The sequence below is a fragment of the Mytilus edulis genome, unplaced genomic scaffold, assembly GCF_963676685.1.
Source record: "Mytilus edulis unplaced genomic scaffold, xbMytEdul2.2 SCAFFOLD_1216, whole genome shotgun sequence".
NCBI lineage: Eukaryota > Metazoa > Mollusca > Bivalvia > Mytilida > Mytilidae > Mytilus > Mytilus edulis.
In genome coordinates, this window is record NW_027267743.1 from 1 (window position 1) to 21,620 (window position 21,620).

General features: G+C 30.7%; 1 protein-coding gene across 1 annotated transcript; it reads left to right on the forward strand.

Moving 5' to 3' along the window:
- Nucleotides 1-305: 305 nt before the first annotated feature.
- Nucleotides 306-7,207, forward strand: LOC139505955 (ubiquitin conjugation factor E4 A-like; the record flags this gene model as incomplete). Its single annotated transcript, XM_071295281.1, is given in 10 exon segments — nucleotides 306-562; nucleotides 973-1,011; nucleotides 1,013-1,048; nucleotides 1,050-1,132; nucleotides 2,163-2,355; nucleotides 2,929-3,042; nucleotides 3,527-3,778; nucleotides 4,784-5,035; nucleotides 5,563-5,720; nucleotides 6,407-7,207. Coding segments are annotated over 10 exon segments (1,499 nt in total), but the record flags the coding sequence as incomplete, so codon positions are not given.
- Nucleotides 7,208-21,620: the final 14,413 nt, after the last annotated feature.

The window sequence follows — 21,620 nt, forward strand, 5'->3', positions numbered from 1 at the left end:
TTATCTTTCACATGGAATTGGAAACATCTATAATAAGATATTTTGCATTTTGACTGATTACTTTTATACCTCAAGTAGGTAATACTATTGAAAAGATGCAGTTTAGTAAATTCAGTTCCATTGAAGGTTCTGTTATCGTTACTGAACCTCATGTGCACATTACATTTATAAAAAAAAAGTCATATTGAATTACATTTTTTATTAAAATATTAGAAATTACAACATTGACATCTTCAAACAAATTGCACACATTTAATAGATTAACCTTTCCTTCAGTAACTCATTATACATATATTTTTTTACAGGAATGACCATTTACTTAAGTATTAGGGCAGCTGTAACAGAACCGAAATTTTTAGAAATGTCTTTGAACTTTCACATATCAACTGCAACATGGATGTGTCTTGTTGCTGTAAAGGACAACCCACAATGCTTCAGTGATATCACACTTCCTCTTCCTGATGAAGCTCCAAAATGTCTAGCATGCATTCCTGAATTTATTATGGGAAATATTACAGACTTTACACAATTCCTGCATCGATTTAAAGATCAAGTCTTTGAGGTATGTTAAAAAAAGGTGTCCAACAGGTATAAATAATAGGATAAACCAAAAAAAAGGTTAATCAAGGTCATTTCAGAAGTCATTTACTACCAGAGTTTGGTAGTGCTTCTGATGAACTATCTGTCCACCATATATCTGTCATGGAGCTAGCTAGTGGTTCAGGCCTAGAGCTGTGTGTTGCCTCCCTTATACCAATTATATGTTAGAATATGTTGAATATGAGCCATCTCTTCTTTATATTGTAGTAACTATGAAAAAGGAAAACAGCTACACTTCAATCAGACAGCAACCTATTAACATGTATTAAGTAAATATACTTTAGACATCTGTACACATCAATTTATTTTCTTAAGATTTCCTGAATTTACATGTAGTATTTGAGTCAGCTAATAACTATTATTTTTTTTCAGTTTGTTGGTGAGAAACTAAGCCATTTTATGACCTTGATAATTGGTATATATGGGTAATCCTGATCGTATGAAGAACCCCACATTTGAGAGCAGAATTAGCTGAAACTTTAGCTATGTTGTTACCAAGTGATCAAACCCAGAACAGAGCTCTAATGTCAAGGTAAATTAACAGGTTTCATTGTTATTCAACAGGATTGTTAATCTGTGGTAAAGTACAGACATGCTCGTTAATCAAGGTTAATACATCATTAATAATTTTGCCTGATTTAGTTGAAAGGAGTAGGTCCGGTAAGACACCTTTTTGGCCCCAAAATATAGCAGTTTTACAAAATTGTTAAAATGTAAACTTTTAGTTATTTATTGGACAGTTGAATGCGTCTGCCACATAAATATGGGCTGTTTTTGACTATGCAATGCACATATATCGGGTTGTAGCGCCATTAAGTCATGCTAAATTACTGAAATCTTCAAAATTCTAGCATTTTAGTTAAATTTTAGACGGTTTCCGTGTAAAACGAAAATGGCCGCATTCATGTTCATCCTGTAAGTTGTATTTTATGATATTACATAACATATATAAAGGTTGTGGATGAACACAGATGCGGCCACTTTCATTTTTGACAAAAACCATCTGTAAAGTGACATTTTTCAGCATATTTGGTAGATTTTTCATATTTGAGCTTGAATCGGATCGTTTTTAATGACTAAATCAGTTACAGTAAAATATTTCACATAAACTAATTGAATCAAGTGAAATAGACACTTAAGTGTTTAAAAAGTGGTCAAAATCTTTCGTCAGATGAAACTGAAATTTGAGGCCAAAATGAGTCCTTACCGGACCTTCTCCTTATAAAATATTTAGAATCTTTATCATTGCTAAGCAAGTAAATTAAGTAATTATCTGAGCTGTAAAACTAGAATTGTTTTGCTACTTGTAATGTCAGATACACATTTATATCTCTATGTATGTTTTTTATGATCTTATCTGCAATTACAAAGAATAAGCCAGAGATTATACAATGAGAAAAGCACTGTTCAAAACTTTAAGGCTAACTTAAAAATTGAAACTAAACGAAAAATGCAACTTTTAAAAACCAAATCTGAACAATTACAAAAATGCTGTCATAATCCAGAAAAAATGTTTTTCTTACCAACCTGTTCATCTAATAGATTTTACCCATGTTTTACAGATATTATAAAGGGCAGTTATTTGTACAGCATCCATTAATTGACCATTTGGCAGAAAAGTTACTACATGTATTTGTTAGTATAGAGATGACAGGCCAAAGTGTACAGTTTGAACAGAAGTTTAATTACAGAAGACCTATGTACCAAGTACTAGAACATATATGGGAAATAGAATCACATAGAAATGCCATTAAGGTACTTTGATAAAAACAAGAAACACATATCTTGTCAAAAAAGAATGCAATATGATAAGTGAATAATTGTTTGATAAATAAATATATTTATCTTTCTTAGTTTCCATTCCTCATCTCTTAACATAACTGTTTTTAATGTGAAATGTTCAAATGAACATTATTTTATAAACACAATGAATATTTACATAAAAGATGGGGATGGAAGCCATCAGAGACTTCGCTAGTTAATTATTCAATATTTTTATTTGAATGCTATACAACACATTATTGTAAAACAGCTTAGTTTTAATGCAAAAAAGGAATTTATATAAAAATGTTTTCAAACCATGTTTTTTTTCTTCTTGTCAGTTTAATTTACATTTTGTCTATTTTGTCTCTTATGGTCTGTTAAAAAATCTCAGTTGTTTATATATGACATGAAATAGTTTGATTTATTCTGATAGGGGAGATAACCCTTGGTAGTTAAAAGATTTATTTAATGAAAACAATCCCATAAAAAACCCAAGATATAAACAAACTAAAGTAATATGGAAGTAATTTTCCAATTATAGAATTTTCCTAAATTATATTTCAGAGTTTATCCCGATTTGCTGAAGAGAATATAGAAGCAACAGATGCACCTTTATTCCTGAGGTTTATAAATCTCCTCATTAACGATGCTATCTTCCTGTTAGATGAGGCATTAGATGTAAGTTTAATTATAGTTATAATGTTGGTAAACTTCAATCAAAATATCTACCTAAAAAAAAATAAAAAATACCAAAACAATATATATGATTTTTCACCTATATTGAAATATTTACACATTATCAGATATTTTTCAATATCTGACAGCACAGTTATAATATAACTTAATGCCTCTAGTACAGTAAAATTAGTACTATTAATATCAACATCTCATCATTCACCTTTGTAACACTTTACCTTTATTCATTATTGAGACAACATGTCAAAACTATTTTGTTCATTCATTTTGAATATTGACAGTTTTTATATACATGTATTTGAAAGTGATCAGATTTTAACAGAAGAAGATAAAAAAAAAATTACTAAGAGAACATGGTTGAAATAGAATGCAAATTAATGAAAATACATGATTTAGATTTAAAATTGATAAAATGGAAAAAACAAAAGTATAAAAGATAAATTTTCTATTGTTATTTTCAATGCAGTACATGAGTCAAATCAAAGATAAGGAACAAGCCAAAGAACAAGGTGAATGGACCAACATGACACCTGAACAAAGACAGGAAGCTGAAATGAGTCTACGACAACTTAGTATGATAGCTCGTTATCATAATGTGATGGGAAATCATACTATACATATGTTAGAACTATTGACTAGAGAGATCAAATCAATATTTTGTCATAATTCTATGGTTGATCGAATCTCAGGAATGTTAAATTACTTCTTGGTCAATTTAGTAAGTATGAGTAAATACTTTATTGAATACGAAAATACAATAAACAAAATATGTTCTGCCTAATGGTTGGGCAAACAATAGTTCTACATAAATAAGTGGTGAAGAAGTCGTGTAACATTGTTCTGCTACTTGATAAGCCTTCAGACAGTAAGACACAGAATACCAACCACACAGAAATCTATATTATTTTAAAATAAAGGTTCCTGATTTAATAAGTGCATTTTACTAGTTATTTTGTTATACAGTTAGTCAAATTGCTTAACTATTACACTATTATCCAAAGTGAGGGGAGGTTTTAGCATTCACCAACATATTAGACCCTGCCACATACATATAAATATGCCTGTTGCAAGTCCAGAGTCTATAGGATAGGTTATTCTTTTGATGTTATTGATAGTTGTTCATTTGGCAGTAATACCCAATTTCCATATTTTAGTTTCAACTTTAACCACAAACAATCTAAATGCCCACTTAAAATAAAAAAGACCTTGATTTGCATGTATGCCTGTAATAAAAGCTTTCAACATATTCAAAGTGCAAAACCTTACTTTAAAGAGAAGAAAAAGAAAGAAAGGACATTCAAACTTAGAAGTTGAATAATAAATTGACAACTCCATGGCTAAAAGAAAAAAAACCAAACAGACATACAACAGTACACAAAGAAAACTTAACTGAGAAACACTTACCATGAAATATTAAATGAAATGAAATTTTAAGGGAGTTTTAACTTTCTCATGCTTGCCATAGTAAAATATTTTAAATGTTCACAGAGTTTTTCAATAATGAGCAGCTCAGTATATAAAATCAATTATGAAAAAAACATTACTCACTGTCACAACAGTGAATACTACAAAAAGATACATCATTAATCCAAACGCACATACTACAGATGTTAACTTGCTTATCATAAATTTCTTCATTATATTTTTTTTTAAAACCTTTTTAAACCTTTTGATTAGTAATCAAATTTACTAGAAAATGATATTTATGAATGTATTATTTCAGGTTGGACCAAAACAAAGAAATTTTAAAGTGAAAGACAAAGATGAATATGAGTTTAAACCTCAAGAGACAGTATCTGACATATCACAGATTTATCTCAACTTAGAGGAGGATGTTAACTTTTGTATTGCTGTTGTTAATGATGGAAGATCTTACTCCGATGATCTCTTTCCTAAAGCTATTAACGTTCTCAAGAAAATACATAAACCTGCTTCAATGTTAGAAAATATGGAAAATCTTCATTTAAAAAATCAGGTAAATTAATTAAGTTTTGAAATGTATTTTACATTTTCAAACTACCTTCATAAGAGAAATTCAATGGCCTAAATAATACCATTACTACAAAAAAGCATCCAAATGCATTCTAACACAAATAGCAACTGCTTGATTACATGATCCTAGCACAGGAAGGCCTATATGGCACATAAAGGATGTGGCTTTGTTAAACTTGTTTGTGAGTGTTCAACTCTTTTCATCATCATAGACAGTGTTGGTGTAACAACTCAACATAAGAACAAAAATCAGCTGAAAAAGGCTTGATTTATCCAATTTACATTAAGCCAAACACAATTAACAGAAAAACAATACATTCAAAGTATCTTTTTTTAAGCACTCACAGATACTGAAAGCTAGGTCAAATCCAAATTTCAACTAATAGATAAATGATAATGAACCCTGTTTTCACAAACTAAACTATCAATCAGTACACCACTAAAGGATTGTGTCATGATCATTTTAAGATAGCATGCAAGTTTATATGACTCAGATTTTATTTTTTTTAGAAACTACGAGTACAACAGAAAGCAGATGAAGAACTATTTGCTGATCCTCCGGAAGAATTCTTGGATGAAATTATGGGAACATTAATGAAAGATCCTGTGATATTACCTTCTTCTGGGAATATAGTGGACAGATCTACCATAGCCAGACATTTACTCAGGTATTATTTGTGATTCATGTTGTAGATAGATTTATTAAACACTTACTCAGATTCTTAATATGGAAAAAAAGATCTGCCAGACACTTACTGAGTTGCTTAATTTTGTGGATAGATCTATCATAACCAAACACTTTACTCAATTTCATTGACAGATCTACCAAAGACTACCATAATCAGACACCTACTCAGGTGCTCAATTATCATAGATAAATCCTTTACTCATGCGCCCAATTTTGTAGATAAATATAATCTACTCATGCTCAATTTCTTTCATAGATCATTTACTGATGTGCTCAATAACCTAGATAGATCTAATTTACTTATGTGTCCTATTTTGAAGATAAATCCAATTTACTCATGTACTCAATTTCCTAGATAGATTAATTTACTCATGTGCTCAATTTCGTAGATGGAGATAATTCACTCATATGATCAATTTCGTAGATAGATCTAACTTACTCATGTGCTTCATTTAGTATATAGATCTACCATAACCAGACATTAGTCAATTAGATGCATCTATACAAGTTCTATGCTACAGGCTCCTAAGACCCATCAGTAAATCAGTGTTACACATTATTTACCTTTAGGAAAATGGAGGCCTTTTCTTATGTGTAATGGTATTGCAATGTTATGAGTTTTAACTTTGACTTCCTTTGAAGAAATTTGTATTTCCTTTTTTTCAGTGATCAGAATGATCCATTCAACAGGGAGGCATTATCATTAGATATGGTTATACCACATGCTGAACTACAGGAGAAGATTGAAGCTTGGAAAGAAGAACATCGAAATAAAAGTTGATAGTAGATGAATAGAACTAGAAGACAAAAAAATAGAATTCCAGAATGTTGAAATGTTTAGCACTGTCTACAAGAATATGAAACCATATTATTTTCTGTGATAGAAACATTTGTTAAACTTGTGTTTGTCATAATTGTATGTTTGTGCAATAAAAATGAAAGTAGAACATAGGAGATATATACAGAAAACATGCATTGAGAGGACAATGTGATTCAGTTTAATTGACTGGGTCTATTTGCAATTTCAGTCATTAAGTGTACTCACAATAGATGGTGTTATTTAACTCATTGAATATGTGTTTTTTTTTGGTAATAACTATATATAATCATGATGTTTTTCCACTGACATTCATGGTTATTTGAATCAGTGACGCCATAGATTACTTTGCAACAGTTTAGACACAAACAAAATTGCAAATAGTGCTGAAAGTGGCATTAAACACTAAAAAACAATCAGGTTCAAAAATTAGAAAATAGATATTTTTCAGTTGACTCTATGAAATGTTTCAAGAGTAGCCAGATTCTGTCAAAAGTTATTTGCCGTAGTATCAGGTTGTTTCCTTTTGTGTCTTTCTTGAAGTTGTACTGCAATTTGCTGTAATCTTTGTCAATTATTTGTGAAGATGTGTTACTATATTTCTGATTTCAATGAAATTTTCTTTCAATGTTCTTTAGTACATAAACAAATTATATATTGATAACTTAAGTTATAGGGTTCAAGAATCTGTTTTCATGTTACAAACTATTTGATTGATATTTATGGGGGAATTAAGATCCTGCAAACTAATACCTTAAAGCAGGTTATTGTCACGGGGTGTAAATTTTTCACATATACCACAAAATCAGCAAATTAGGTAATTTTCTTCAGAATTTTTTTCAAACAGCAATTGATTTGCAAAACAAAGGAGACAAAGGAAGTTGGCATTGCATAACTGAAATGCTTCAAAAAACATAATATGTTGTTCTAGGCATTTAATATTTCAGATACTTCTGCTGTTGTTTCTTATGTATATTTGTTTTATTTAATATATATTGTTATATATGTAAAATTGTTATTATTTGTTAAAAAGTATCATATGTTTTAAATTGTACAATCATCGCTTGTTTATTTCATATTCATATGAATTATGTGTTTTAAATTATAAGATTAATTGTTTGATTGTTTCATAGTCATATAAATCATGCAATATTCAAAACCAGTGATTATATATTCATAACATCTAGGACATGAATTAGGTAGTTTATAACTCTAAAATCATTCATCTATTATCATGATTATCATACATGAGATAAGTTATGCAAATTGTTTGTGGTTATGACCAAAGAGCCATATTTTTAACTATTCAGGTATGAAATATTAAGTCATGGGAGAAGGGTGCAAATCATATGATGTGATTCATTAATTTACTTATGTAACATTATTCTCTTATTAATATAGGAATAGGTTGATAGCTGATTAGCTATATCAAAAAGAATTATTGTGTTTTGTGTTCTGTAAATGTTATATGTTTTCAGTGTTCTTACTGGAGCTTCTATCAGGACTCGTTTATAAAGTTGTTATATATTTGTTCTTGCCACCCTAAGTATTGAGAAACGAAACAAGATTCTATTCAATAATCAGTTCTATGTTTTAGATGTAATTTTTTTTCTTTCCCTTTACTGGAGGCAAGACATAGATTTTATATTTCTAGCTTTTTTAGCTCACCTGGCCCAAAGGGCCAAGTGAGCTTTTCTCATCACTTGGCGTCCGTCGTCCGTCGTCGTCGTCGTCCGTCGTTAGCTTTTACAAAAATCTTCTCCTCTGAAACTACTGGGCCAATTTTTACCAAATTTGGCCACAATCATTATTAGGGCATCTTGTTTAAAAATTGTGTCCGGTGACCCGGCCAACCAACCAAGATGGCCGCCATGGCTAAAAATAGAACAAAAGGGTAAAATGCAGTTTTTGGCTTATCACTCAAAAACAAAGCATTTAGAGCAAATCTGACATAGGTAAAATTGTTTATCAGGTCAAGATCTATCTGCCCTGAAATTTTCAGACAAATCAGACAACCTGTTGTTGGGTTGCTGCCCCCCAATAAGTAATTTTATTGAAATTTTGCAGATTTTGGTTATTATCTTGAATATTATTATAGATAGAGATAAACTTTAAGCAGCCATAATGTTCAGCAAAGTAAGATCTACAAATAAGTCAACATGACCAAAATTATCAGTTGACCCCTTAAGGAGTTATTGCCCTTTATAGTCAATTTTGACCATTTTTTTCGTAAATTTTTGTAATCTTTTACAAAAATCTTCTCCTCTGAAACTCCTTGGCTAAATTTAACCAAACTTGGCCACAATCATTATTAGGGTATCTAGTTTAAAAATTGTGTCCCGTGATGTGGCCAACCAACCAAGATGGCCGCCATGGCTAAAAATAGAACATAGGGGTGAAATGTAGATTTTGGCTTATAACTCTGAAACGGCAGCCTTTAGAGCAAATCTGACATGGTGTTAAATTGTTTATCAGGTCAAGATCTATCTGCCCTTCAATTTTCAGATGAATCTGACAACCTGTCGTTGGGTTGCTGCCCCTGAATTGGTAATTTTAAGGAAATTTTGCTGTTTTTGGTTATTATCTTGAATATTATTATAGATAGAGATAAACTGTAAACATCAATAATGTAAAGCAAAGTAAGATTTACAAATAAGTCAATATGACGGAAATGGTCAATTGACCCCTAAGGAGTTATTGTCCTTTATAGTCAATTTTTAACAATTTTCATAAAATTTGTAAATTTTAACTAACATTTTCCACTGAAACTACTGGGCCAAGTTCATTATAGATAGAGATAATTGTAAGTAGCAAGAATGTTCAGTAAAGTAAGGTGTACAAACACATCACCATCACCAAAACACAATTTTGTCATGAATCAATCTGCTTCCTTTGTTTAATATTCACATAGACCAAGGTGAGCGACACAGGCTCTTTAGAGCCTCTAGTTAACATCTAACGTCAAGTTTTCTGATCTTGCCCTTTTTATTAGAATCAGTTTTAATGATTGATCATTGAATTTAGTAAGTTTGTCATTTATATAGTTCGTTGCTTGAAAAAAATCATACCCTCAATGACTTCACAATTTTACACTTTATAGTTATGATGAAGTACAATGATTTTTGTTACCTTTTGTATTTGAAGCATTAGAGGCTATGTATTTCAATTACATGCTCTTGTTTCTTGACTGTTTTAAAAATGTTTAACTGATCAATTGAAACGATTACTAATTAATTAAGTAAATAAAAGGAAGTTCTAACAGTTATATAAAGGGGTCAAAAGCATATCAATTCCAAAATGTCCATGTTTATACACAATGTATGAACATGCATAATGTATCATAGTCAGTCAATTTTTTTTTTAATGTCTTAAAAACAAGGTGAGACATATCTTAGTGTTAACAGTTTTGTATACAATATCTTTTAAATGAAATAGTTTCATTGTTATTTCTTGTATTTGTTCTTTATTGCTTCATAATGTTTGTTTTGAAGAATAATGTAAAATGTTATTGTAATATCAACCTGAAAATATCACTCATGTAAAAAATTCGAATAAAATCATTTGAGAAGAATTTGTCACATCTGTTTATATGTCCTATATCATATTTAATTTTTGGTTTGTGCTTAACTCTCATTAAAATATATAGGAGGTACTGGTTTATAATCCACAAGTTGAAAATAGCTAAAATGTGAGAGAAAAAAATCCTTAGTACACCCAGGCATACTGTTTAGCAGAATTGAAGTATAACCAACAATATGAAATCCTTTCACTTTTAAATGATTTTCATTTGCCTTCTATAACTGTTGTCTATGTTTTGTGCTTGAAAACTTCAGAAATAGTCAGCTAAACACTACAAATCTTTTCAAAGTCTTTTTTTAGCAATAGGAATTAAAGATTAACAGATAGATTAACAAATAAACAAACAAACAACAAACAAGCAAACTCGCTGACAAACAGTCTTTATTGTGATTTGTGACTTGGATTGAGAGTCGTCTCCTTGGCACTCACACTACATCTTCTTATTTCTATTTATTACTTTATACTTCACACAGTTTTATGTTATGTGTATCCATTCAATGTATGAAATCCATGTCTCACTAACAGATAATGTAAGAAGATGGTTCACACATACCCCGAAGTAGAATTTTAAAATATTCATGTGGTAAATTTAAGAGTAATACCACTTAATCATATTTAAAACAGACTGAGGTTTGGTTCAATAGTTAAAGCCATGGAATTTTAATGAAATGAAACACTGGTCAAGTTTGAAATGGACACATTTAAAGCTGTAGGGTCCTGCATTAAGAGATAACCCCCTTTATATGTGTATGAGAGGCAGTTCTAATGGATCAATTCAATAACCAAATTATTGATAGATAACATGAATATGCAGTATGGATTAATATAAAAAAGAAAATGTGGTATGATTGCCAATGAGACAACTGTCCACATGGGTTAAAGTTACATAATACTGATCTATTTTGCATATGTAACATGATAGAATGTTTCCCTGAAAATGTTCTAATCTCAGCTATTATTTACCAATAATATGTTCACTTTGATTCCATCTTTGTAGGTGTGACCTATATTCATGTTAGGTATTTTTAAACTATGGATAAAATATAACAATTTTGGACAGAAGCGTCTTTGTTATTGAGATCTTCTTTGTGTTGTATTGATAGATGGACTTCTGTTTTTTTTGCAGTAAAGCAGATACATTTAAGGATTTTATAAATTTCTCTGGAATAGAATTTTTTTAGACATCAGATGATAATATCTTTATCAAATCTTCATATCATTTTACGAAGTTTGGACAAAGGCTTCTTCATACTCAAACGATGAAGTCTGACACATTTTAAACCTTTTTTGGCAGTCAACATTTCACTTTTACACTGACATCAACAGTCGCAAGATAGAAACAGGAGTCCTCGGAACATATAAAGATAGAAGAAAAAATAACTTTATTAATGGGTCCTTTGTGTACTTTGAGTGGTTTTGAGAAGAAAACAAACAGAAAAATAACTATAATTGTTTTCTATGAAAGACGTTTTAGAGTTAGTTTATTCTTCCCATTAGAAAAAAAATGACTTAAGAATATTGGGGCGGTTTGTTCCTGATGACGTTTTTAGAAGTCACTTCTGTTTATAGCTCTGAAAATTTACTTTTATTTGGTCCAGATTAAGCGATATTGTTTTGTTTTTGTTTAGACGAAATTCAATACATCGTATATGCAGAAACACATTTCTGAATAGTAATCCATGTGTCTATTTGTGTTTTATAACACTCACATGCTCAAAGAATTAAATTGTATTCCACATGATATTTCTAGTAGTCGGATTAATAGTAAAACGATTATATTAGAAATCACGTAGCTAAAAAGTATACTATAACGTGTGACCACCAATACAACAGATAATTTTATAAAAACTATAACACGAACTTGTTATTAAAGCTCCACAAAGATCATATTAAAACTTTAAATATGCACACGAGATATACTATATTGCATCTTGAAACAAAAGAACAACCATATAAAATCTCCTTACTTTTATATGATATTCAGTTTTTGCCTTCTCTATATTTATTTTTTATACGACCGCAAAAATTTTAATTTTTTGGTCGTATATTGCTATCACGTTGGCGTCGTCGTCTGCGTCGTCGTCGTCGTCGTCCGAATACTTTTAGTTTTCGCACTCTTACTTTAGTAAAAGGGAATAGAAATCAATGAAATTTTAACACAAGGTTTATGACCACAAAAGGAAGGTTGGGATTGATTTTGGGAGTTTTGGTCCCAACATTTTAGGAATTAGGGGCCAAAAAGGGCCCAAATAAGCATTTTCTTGGTTTTCGCACTATAACTTTAGTTTAAGTGAATAGAAATCTATGAAATTTTGACACAAGGTTTATGACCACAAAAGGAAGGTTGGGATTGATATTGGGAGTTTTGGTTCCAACAGTTTAGGAATTAAGGGCAAAAAAAGGGCCCAAATAAGCATTATTCTTGGTTTTTCGCACACTAACTTTAGTATAAGTCAATAGAAATCAATGAAATTTTAACACAAGGTTTATGACCACTAAAGGAAGGTTGGGATTGATTTTTGGAGTTGAGGTCACAACAGTTTATGAATTAGGGGCCAAAAAGGGGCCCAAATAAGCATTATTTTTGGTTTTTTGCACACTAACTTTAGTATAAGTCAATAGAAATCAATGAAATTTTAACACAAGGTTTATGACTACTAAAGGAAGGTTGGGATTGATTTTTGGAGTTGAGGTCACAACAGTTTATGAATTAGGGGCCAAAAAGGGGCCCAAATAAGCATTATTTTTGGTTTTTGCACCATAACTTTAGTATAAGTAAATAGAAATCTATGAAATTTAAACACAAGGTTTATGACCATAAAAGGAAGGTTGGGTTTGATTTTGGGAGTTTTGATCCTAACAGTTTAGGAATAAGGGGCCCAAAAGGTCCAAAATTGAACTTTGTGTGATTTCATCAAAAATTGAATAATTGGGGTTCTTTGATATGCCGAATCTAACTATGTATGTAGATTCTTAATTTTTGGTCCCGTTTTCAAAGTGGTCTACATAAAGGTCCAAAGGGTCCAAAATAAAACTTAGTTTGATTTTAACAAAAATTGAATCCTTGGGGTTCTTTGATATGCTGAATTTAAAAATGTACTTAGATTTTTAATTATTGGCCTAGTTTTCAAGTTGGTCCAAATGGGGGTCCAAAATTAAACTTTGTTTGATTTCATCAAAAATTGAATAAATGGGTTCTTTGATATGCCAAATCTAACGGTGTATGTAGATTCTTAATTTTTGGTCCAGTTTTCAAATTGGTCTACATTAAGGTCCAAAGGGTCCAAAATTAAACTAAGTTTGATTTTAACGAAAATTAAATTCTTGGGCTTATTTGATATGCTTTATCTAAATATGTACTTTGATTTTTGATTATGGGCCCAGTTTTCAAGTTGGTCCAAATCAGGATTCCATATCAAGTATTGTGCAATAGCAAGAAATTTTCAATTGCACAGTATTGCACAATAGCAAGAAATATCTAATTACACAATATTGTGCAATAGCAATTAATTTTCAATTGGAGTTACCTTTCTTTTTTTATAGAATAGTAGTTGATAATATATGTTGGAAATTTGCCAGACATGACTATGATGTCATTTTCTATTTTTATTTGCCAATAACTTTATGTAAATAACTTCATTGGAAATTTGCCAATATAAAATGTTGCTGATGAAGCTTTTTTTCCTTATCTTATCTAAAATGTTTTTAGATAATGTATGTTGGACATTTGCCAGACATGACTATGATGTCATTTTCTATTTTTATTTGCCAATAACTTTAAATTTAAATTTGCCAATATAAAATGTTGCTGATGAAGTTTTTTTTATTGTTTTATACAATAAACAATGTATATTCACTTTTACTACCAACCAATCTTTACCATTCAGTGATAACAAGCACTTTATTTTACATTTTAATATTTTATGATGTATTTAAAAGAGTAGTTATTGTTGCAAACTCCATTAGAAATTTGAATTGATATCAGTTTTGGAAAAAGGGAAACGGGGATGTGAAAAAAGGGGGGGGGGGGGGGGGGGGTTAAATTTTTCTCATTTCAGATTTCATAAATAAAAAGAAAATTTCTTCAAACATTTTTTTGAGAGGATTAATATTCAACAGCATAGTGAATTGCTCAAAGGCAAAAAAAAACTTTTAAGTTCATTATACCACATTCATTCTGTGTCAGAAACCTATGCTGTGTCAACTATTTAATTTTAGATTTAAAAAGTTTGAAGAAGAAATCTTTAATTGATTTGTAAAATCTTGACATTTGTTTTGTGTAAAAAAAAAACCATGTAATGTCAAAAATTTGATCACAATCCAAATTCAGAGCTGTATCACGCTTGAATGTTTTGTCCATACTTGCCCCAACTGTTCAGTGTTCGACCTCTGCGGTCGTATAAAGCTGCGTCCTGCGGAGCACCTGGTTATGTTTTGTGCTGAAAACAAAACATAATACGAAGGGCCATTTTATAATGCACATGTTTATTAAAGTTTTTTTTAACAGTAAGAATTGTAGATGAACAGATGGATTAACATATAATTAAAAGAAATAACAAACAAGCAAACTGACTGACAAACAGATTCCGTTACTATTATCTTATACTTTACAAAGTTTTATGTTATTAGCCTTCTGAGGGCCTCAAGGTAGATTAGCGAAAGCTAATTGAGTCACCCTCTTTAAATAAAGTCATTACTTACTTACTTACTTACTTACTTACTTAATATCAAATGTACCAGGCTTATAATTCAATACGCCAGACGTGCGTTTCGTCTGGTGTTATGTTATGTGTTTCCATACAATGTATGTAATCCATGCATGAATAACTAACACTAACAAAAAAGAAATAAAAATTGTATATTTATTTTTACTAAGACATTGATATCTAGAGCAATTCATTTATGAATAAGGTCTTTTTTTTATATTGACTTGTTTGAAGGATGACCCTATCTATCATGGTCTGTGAATCAGTTTGCTTATTCGATACTACGGTGTGAAACTGGAAATATTTTTACAAAATTGTTATGCTGCAGAAGATAAAATGATGTTTCTTATTTGTCACAACATCATGATCTTGATTTAACACATTAGGGGTTTGTTGCTCCTAAACTATATACCATAAAAACAGGAAGAAGATGCATTTTACAATGTTGACTTTGTAAGTGTGAGAGTAATACCACTTACTTATGTTTAAAATATATATGCCTGATTTTTGGCTCAATTATATAAGTATAGTTCAATGAAATTAACCAGTGGTCAAGTTTAAAATTGACACATTAATGCTGATTATTCCTGCATTAAGAGGTGAACTTTAATATTTCGGGTTAATTACCTGTATGATTCAACAAATTATTGATATATAACATTTATATACAGTACGAGTTAAACATTCATAATATTGATATGTTTTGCATACATCATTCTAGAATGATGCCATCAAAATATTCAGGTTATGATTGTTTTTCTTTTATTGTTTTACATCTAAGATCCTTGTTTTGCTAATTTTGTATTTACATATCAATTTTATTCATTCAGTGTATGTTCACTTGTTTTTGTTAATATGTTTTTTTATTGGGTATTTCAATTGATATTTCATAATGTGTTTTTCTATGCTGTGATGTTACACTATTGTTTGAGGTTGAGTGAAGGTTGGCGCCTATGAAAACGTTTAAACCCGCTGGACTTGTTTGCACCTGTCCTAAGCCCGGAACCTGATGTGCAGTGGTTGTCGTTTGTTGATGTGGTTCATAAGTGTTTCTCGTTTCTGGTTTTTAAAAAGATTAGGTCGTTGGTTTTCCTGTTATGATTTGGTTTTACACTATTCATTTATGGGGCCCTCTATAGCTTGCTGTACAGTGTGAGCCATGGCTCCGCGTTGAATGCCGTTTTTATTTACCTATAATTGTTTAATTTAACAAATTTGGACTTAGATGTATAGCACTCATACCACAACTTCTTTTATCTACTTCATGTAATTTTACGAAATTTGGAAATCAGATTGAACGTTGTAAACTTAGTTTATTTCTCCTTTAACAAAATGTCTGCTTAAAATTCAAGAATGTAAAAACGGTTTGCTTCTCAATTGTTTCAGAAGTCAATGTTGTTGATAGCTCGATAGAAATATACTTTTTATTGAAGAAGAAAAAATGTTATTTTTTATTTTCATTTAGAAGAAATTCAATAAATCGAGTATGCAGTAAAGCACTTGTGAACGATAATCTCAGTGTCTATTTATGGTAAATCAGGAGCGTTTATTACACTGTCACCTGCTCAAAGAATAAAAGTTTATGCCACACGATTCTACTATTAATTGTAACCCGTTATATAAAATATCATGAAAAGCTATACAGTATCGTATAACGATCCATAATGTGTTACCACCAATATAACAGAGAGTTTCACATACACCATGACACGAACTTATTTTTTAGCACCCCAAAAGATACCGAACTGAAGCTATGAAGATGAACACTATATATGCATTCATTTATTACAATTAATGAAGGATATGTTTTTATGATTGCAAAGGAAATGTAAAATCTGATTACAAATTTATAGTTGGTTCTACCCTGTATGTAATCTTTACAAAAGCTTTTTAGCCCGTATGATCTATATTGTTTACATCTAGTTGTTATTGAGATGTTTTTTTTCTCTAGACTTTCATTTAAAAAATAGGCAACATAAAAATTGTACGGTATTACTTTTGTTATCCACTACAAATCTTCATTTATTAATTAAAAACATTTTATCTATAAAGTGAAAGCGAGTATAAGTTTGAACAGACACGACAAATTAATCCTAATACATTCTATGATCGCCTGAAAGACATTGGAAATATATACTAATCTTTTTATTGCCAATCTTCCTTGCTTAGTTTGGTTTATAAAGAAAGCAGGAAAAACTAGCACTTTACAATTGTATATTGAAGTTATATTGATTTACCATCTTTCTCGATTTAAGAGAAATATAATAAGGATTAAATCTGTGTAAATTGGAATCCGATTTCAAATAAGTTTGTGTTTTCCTTCATAACCCATTCTTAAAGACGTTTTAGTATTAATCTATAGTTTATAAATTGTGTAAACAAGCTAGATGGCTTCTCCTGAAATGTCATTCGAAGTAAAAGAAAAATAACAAAAATACTGAACTGCAATGAAAATTTAAAATGAAAGTCTCTTATGAGATGACCAAATCTAAAATTTAAAAACATCAGACGGGAAAACAGCGGTCATTTTCCTGACTTGGTACAGGCATTTCTTTATGTAGAAAATGGTGGATCAAACCGGCTTTTTTTTTTGCTAGCTAAAGCTCTCACTTGTATACATGATGTTGAATATGAGTAAGGAAATATCTTCAGTCATATAAATTTATCATTCATCTGAAGATAAATTACTTTTAGTAAAGTAGGAAGCAAGAGAACGGAGGTTCATTTTCGGTTAAGAGTTTTAGACTTTTAGACTTTAAATTTTGTTTTAAATTTCAAAACCTTATTTAGCGCCACTATCTTTAGATGATGGACTGACAACTATCCCCTCGAAATCTTATGATATCTCAAAATTGAAACCCTACTAGTCATCCACTGGTTTATATATAAAAAGAACGAATCATTAAAGTCCCAAAAAAGAAATAAGACTGCGTAACAAAAAAGTGGGAAGAACGATAATGACGTGCAGATGAATAATAACATGGCCTCTATTCGGAAAGTGTAACATAATTATTCTATTTTGATAATTGGCCATGAAATTCTATTCGAATCTTGAGCATGCATATTCTTTCTAGTAAAATTCCGTTTATTTTGAAATTTGTCGATTTTATAACTGCTTAAAATTTTACAGAAATCTGTTTGATTTAAAATTGCATAATAAAATGTACTTCAAGTGGTTTTAAATGCCTCCCATATAGACTAACAATTTCATTCCCAAATCCGACAAAGATTAACAGCAACCTTCTATATTCGACATTTTCTTAACAATAAACCCAGCTCAAGGTGGAATTTAATCACTAATATTTTGAAAATGCAAAACACTGCTATAAAACTAATTTTGTCAAATTACAGCATCGTATTATAAATCTGTGGATAATTCCAGTAATTGACTCGAATTGATGCATGTTTCTCACGACATGACATTATAGGAAACAATTAACCACAACTTAGCATTCTAAAGACCAAAGTAATGAACATTGAAATCATATCAGAATAGAACCATACATTCCATACATTCATTATGAACTAACTAGCCCAGCCATGGTCTCGAGCATTCGTTGCTCTGTAAATGTTTTCCTGTAACGCACGAAGTTTCTATTTCATGTGCATTTATCCTGCATCTTATTTTTTTTTTATTTTGGGATCGGCGGAGTAAAAGTTTCAGTGTGTCATTGAAATTGGTACGTAACAAAAGCACATGTTTGAAACATTGATTAACACTGTCTAAATAGTAATCAAAGGTACCAGGCTAATAATTTGATACGCCATACCTTTATTATCGATTAAAATTATTTCAAAATAGGTGTATTCATTTTCATTCTGTTTAGGAAATGAACCTGACTGCTTAGAATGTAAATGGTAATATAACAAATTCGTACACGATTAAGAAATAAGTAATTGAAATGCACAAAGGGAATACTCACTAATAAGAAATAAAAAACATAAGATGTCATGAAAACGAGAGAATATATATAGTTAACAAAGGTATCAGGACTATTATTTAGTACGCAATACGCTCAGTTCGTCTACATAAGACTCATCTGTGACGCTCATATCAAAATATTTTTTAAGCCAAACTAGTACAAAGTTGAAGAGCATTGAGGATCCAAAATTCCAAAAAGTTGTGTCAAATACGGCTAAGGTAATCTATGCCTGGGATAAGAAAATCCTTAGTTTTTCGAAAAATTCCAAATTTTGTAAACAGGAAATTTATAAAAATGACCACATTATTGATATTCATGTCAACACAGAAGTGTTGACTACTGGGCTGGTGATACCCTCGGGGACGAAACGTCCACCAGCAGTGGCATCGACCCAGTGGTGTAAATAGTTATCAAAGGTACCAGGACTATAATTTAGTACGCCAGACGCGCGTTTCGTCTACATAAGACTCATCAGTGACGCTCATATCAAAATATTCATTAAGCCAAACTAGTACAAATTTGAAGAGCATTGATGATCCAAAATTCCAAAAAGTTGTGCCAAATACGGCTAAGGTAATCTATGCCTGGGATAAGAAAATCCTTAGTTTTTCGAAAAATTCCAAGTTTTGTAAACAGGAAATTTATAAAAATGACCACACTATTGATATTCATGTCAACACAGAAGTGTTGACTACTGGGCTGGTAATACCTTCGGGCTCGAAACGTCCACCAGCAGTGGCATCGACCCAGTGGTGTAAATAGTTATCAAAGGTACCAGGACTATAATTTAGTACGCCAGACGCGCGTTTCGTCTACATAAGACTCATCAGTGACGCTCATATCAAAATATTCATTAAGCCAAACTAGTACAAATTTGAAGAGCATTGAGGATCCAAAATTCCAAAAAGTTGTGCCAAATACGGCTAAGGTAATCTATGCCTGGGATAAGAAAATCCTTAGTTTTTCGAAAAATTCCAAGTTTTGTAAACAGGAAATTTATAAAAATGACCACATTGTTGATATTCATGTCAACACCGAAGAAGCGTGTGAAAAAAAGAAAACAGTGTTATACAGATAAACAGAATTAGGAATCTAAAAAAGAATAAAAAACCGAAGCGGTAATCCCCGAGGAGTTCCTTAAAATCTAAATACGAAACTCTACACACATCCTGTAAACAAAAGTTTTCAATAATTCTCGTGTTGTAATCGTTCTGAATTTCAAGTAGTTTGCACTTTATGATAAAATGGATACAATTACTATAATATTGGCAATTGAGAGACCATTAACAAATACATTTGGCATTGAACCATGTCAGTGACTGACCTATCATACATGTGAGAATACTTTGCGGCTGGAAGTTGCGGTTTTGCATCGGGCTAGCAGGAACTGATAATACACGAGTAATTTGAATGATAAAATTTTTATTGGCTGTATTTCGATAAATGGTTCTATTGACGCAGTGCCTGTCTATTGTATTTCCATGCCTTTAGATTGAGCAATAAAATTAACTGTTTAAGTATGGAACCTTGATAAAACTGCTATTTTTACCTTTCCAACTGTGACAATTATTTGGCTAATCTTTCTTGAATATTTGCACTTTTTATATATAACTTGATTATTATTATACAAAAAAAAAAAAAAAAAAAAAAAAAATTATGACGTAAAAGAACAATAAAATATTACAATAATTGTCTATTTGTTATAAATTAAGTAATACAAAATAAGTTGACCATACTATTGTAAGCAACCAAAGACTCTACGCCAACAACATAGGAGACAAAACCAGTACCGAAATGCGGATTTGAGGGACTTCACTAAGTTGGTAAAAAGGAGAAGACACAAAGGGCTGAAATAAAATCATAAGTTGAAGACAACCCTATGACAAAAAGCTGGACATACAATAAACAACACACAGCAAACCAAACATTAAGAAATCACGAACCATGCAATAAGCCAGGGACGAAACGCTTTGTATAGGTAACCAGCTACAGCTGCACTTGTAAAAAAAGCAGGGGTTGTGGCTACATGTGTGACATAATTGTGAAAGAAGTAAATACCAAACAGCCTTCTATTTGATTCACGTTTTTCTTCACTTTGAAAAAAATAAAACAAGTCTTGATTTTCAAAACAGCACGATATGCTATAAAAAGCAAATCAATATACAGTTATAATGAGACAAAAATTATAGCCAACTAAACAATATGTTTCGCATCAATTTCTTCAAATTAAAGCTAAATTGTTTGACAGATTATTAAACAATAATTACTGATAGACCATCAAGTTATGATCAAAACATAATGACAGTAAATTGATGAGTAGGAGGGTAACCAAGGGTTAATACTTGAATTTATTTCTTGTTTTCATGATATCTTCCCATTAAAATCAATTAGTTACAAGGGCGTATGATAATTCCTTAAATTGCATGGTTTTTAACGATATATCTCCTCGAACATTTTTGGTGCCACTCAATATGAAGATCGTCTTATTCTTTGGTATAAGCTATTCTGGTAGAACTTAAATAACATATCCTTTCAGTTATAAATTAAAAAAAATGATTTACTACTAAGAATATAGTTTCTAGATTAACTAAAAAAAATAACTGAAATGGTATTTGAAAACAAAATAAATTAATTTTATTGATCTTCACCTTTTGGAACTAAGTGGTCAGACAGTGTGTTGAATGATTGTAATCTGTAATACTTATTGGAATTAATTCCGTAAATGAGACTGAAAATTGAAATAAAATAGACTGTCTACCATTAGCATATAGAACAGCTTTTTTGCATTGTTAATCAATGTGAATCCGAGACAAGTGGGTGCCAGACTTGTACTGCCTAAACTTACTCCACAATCT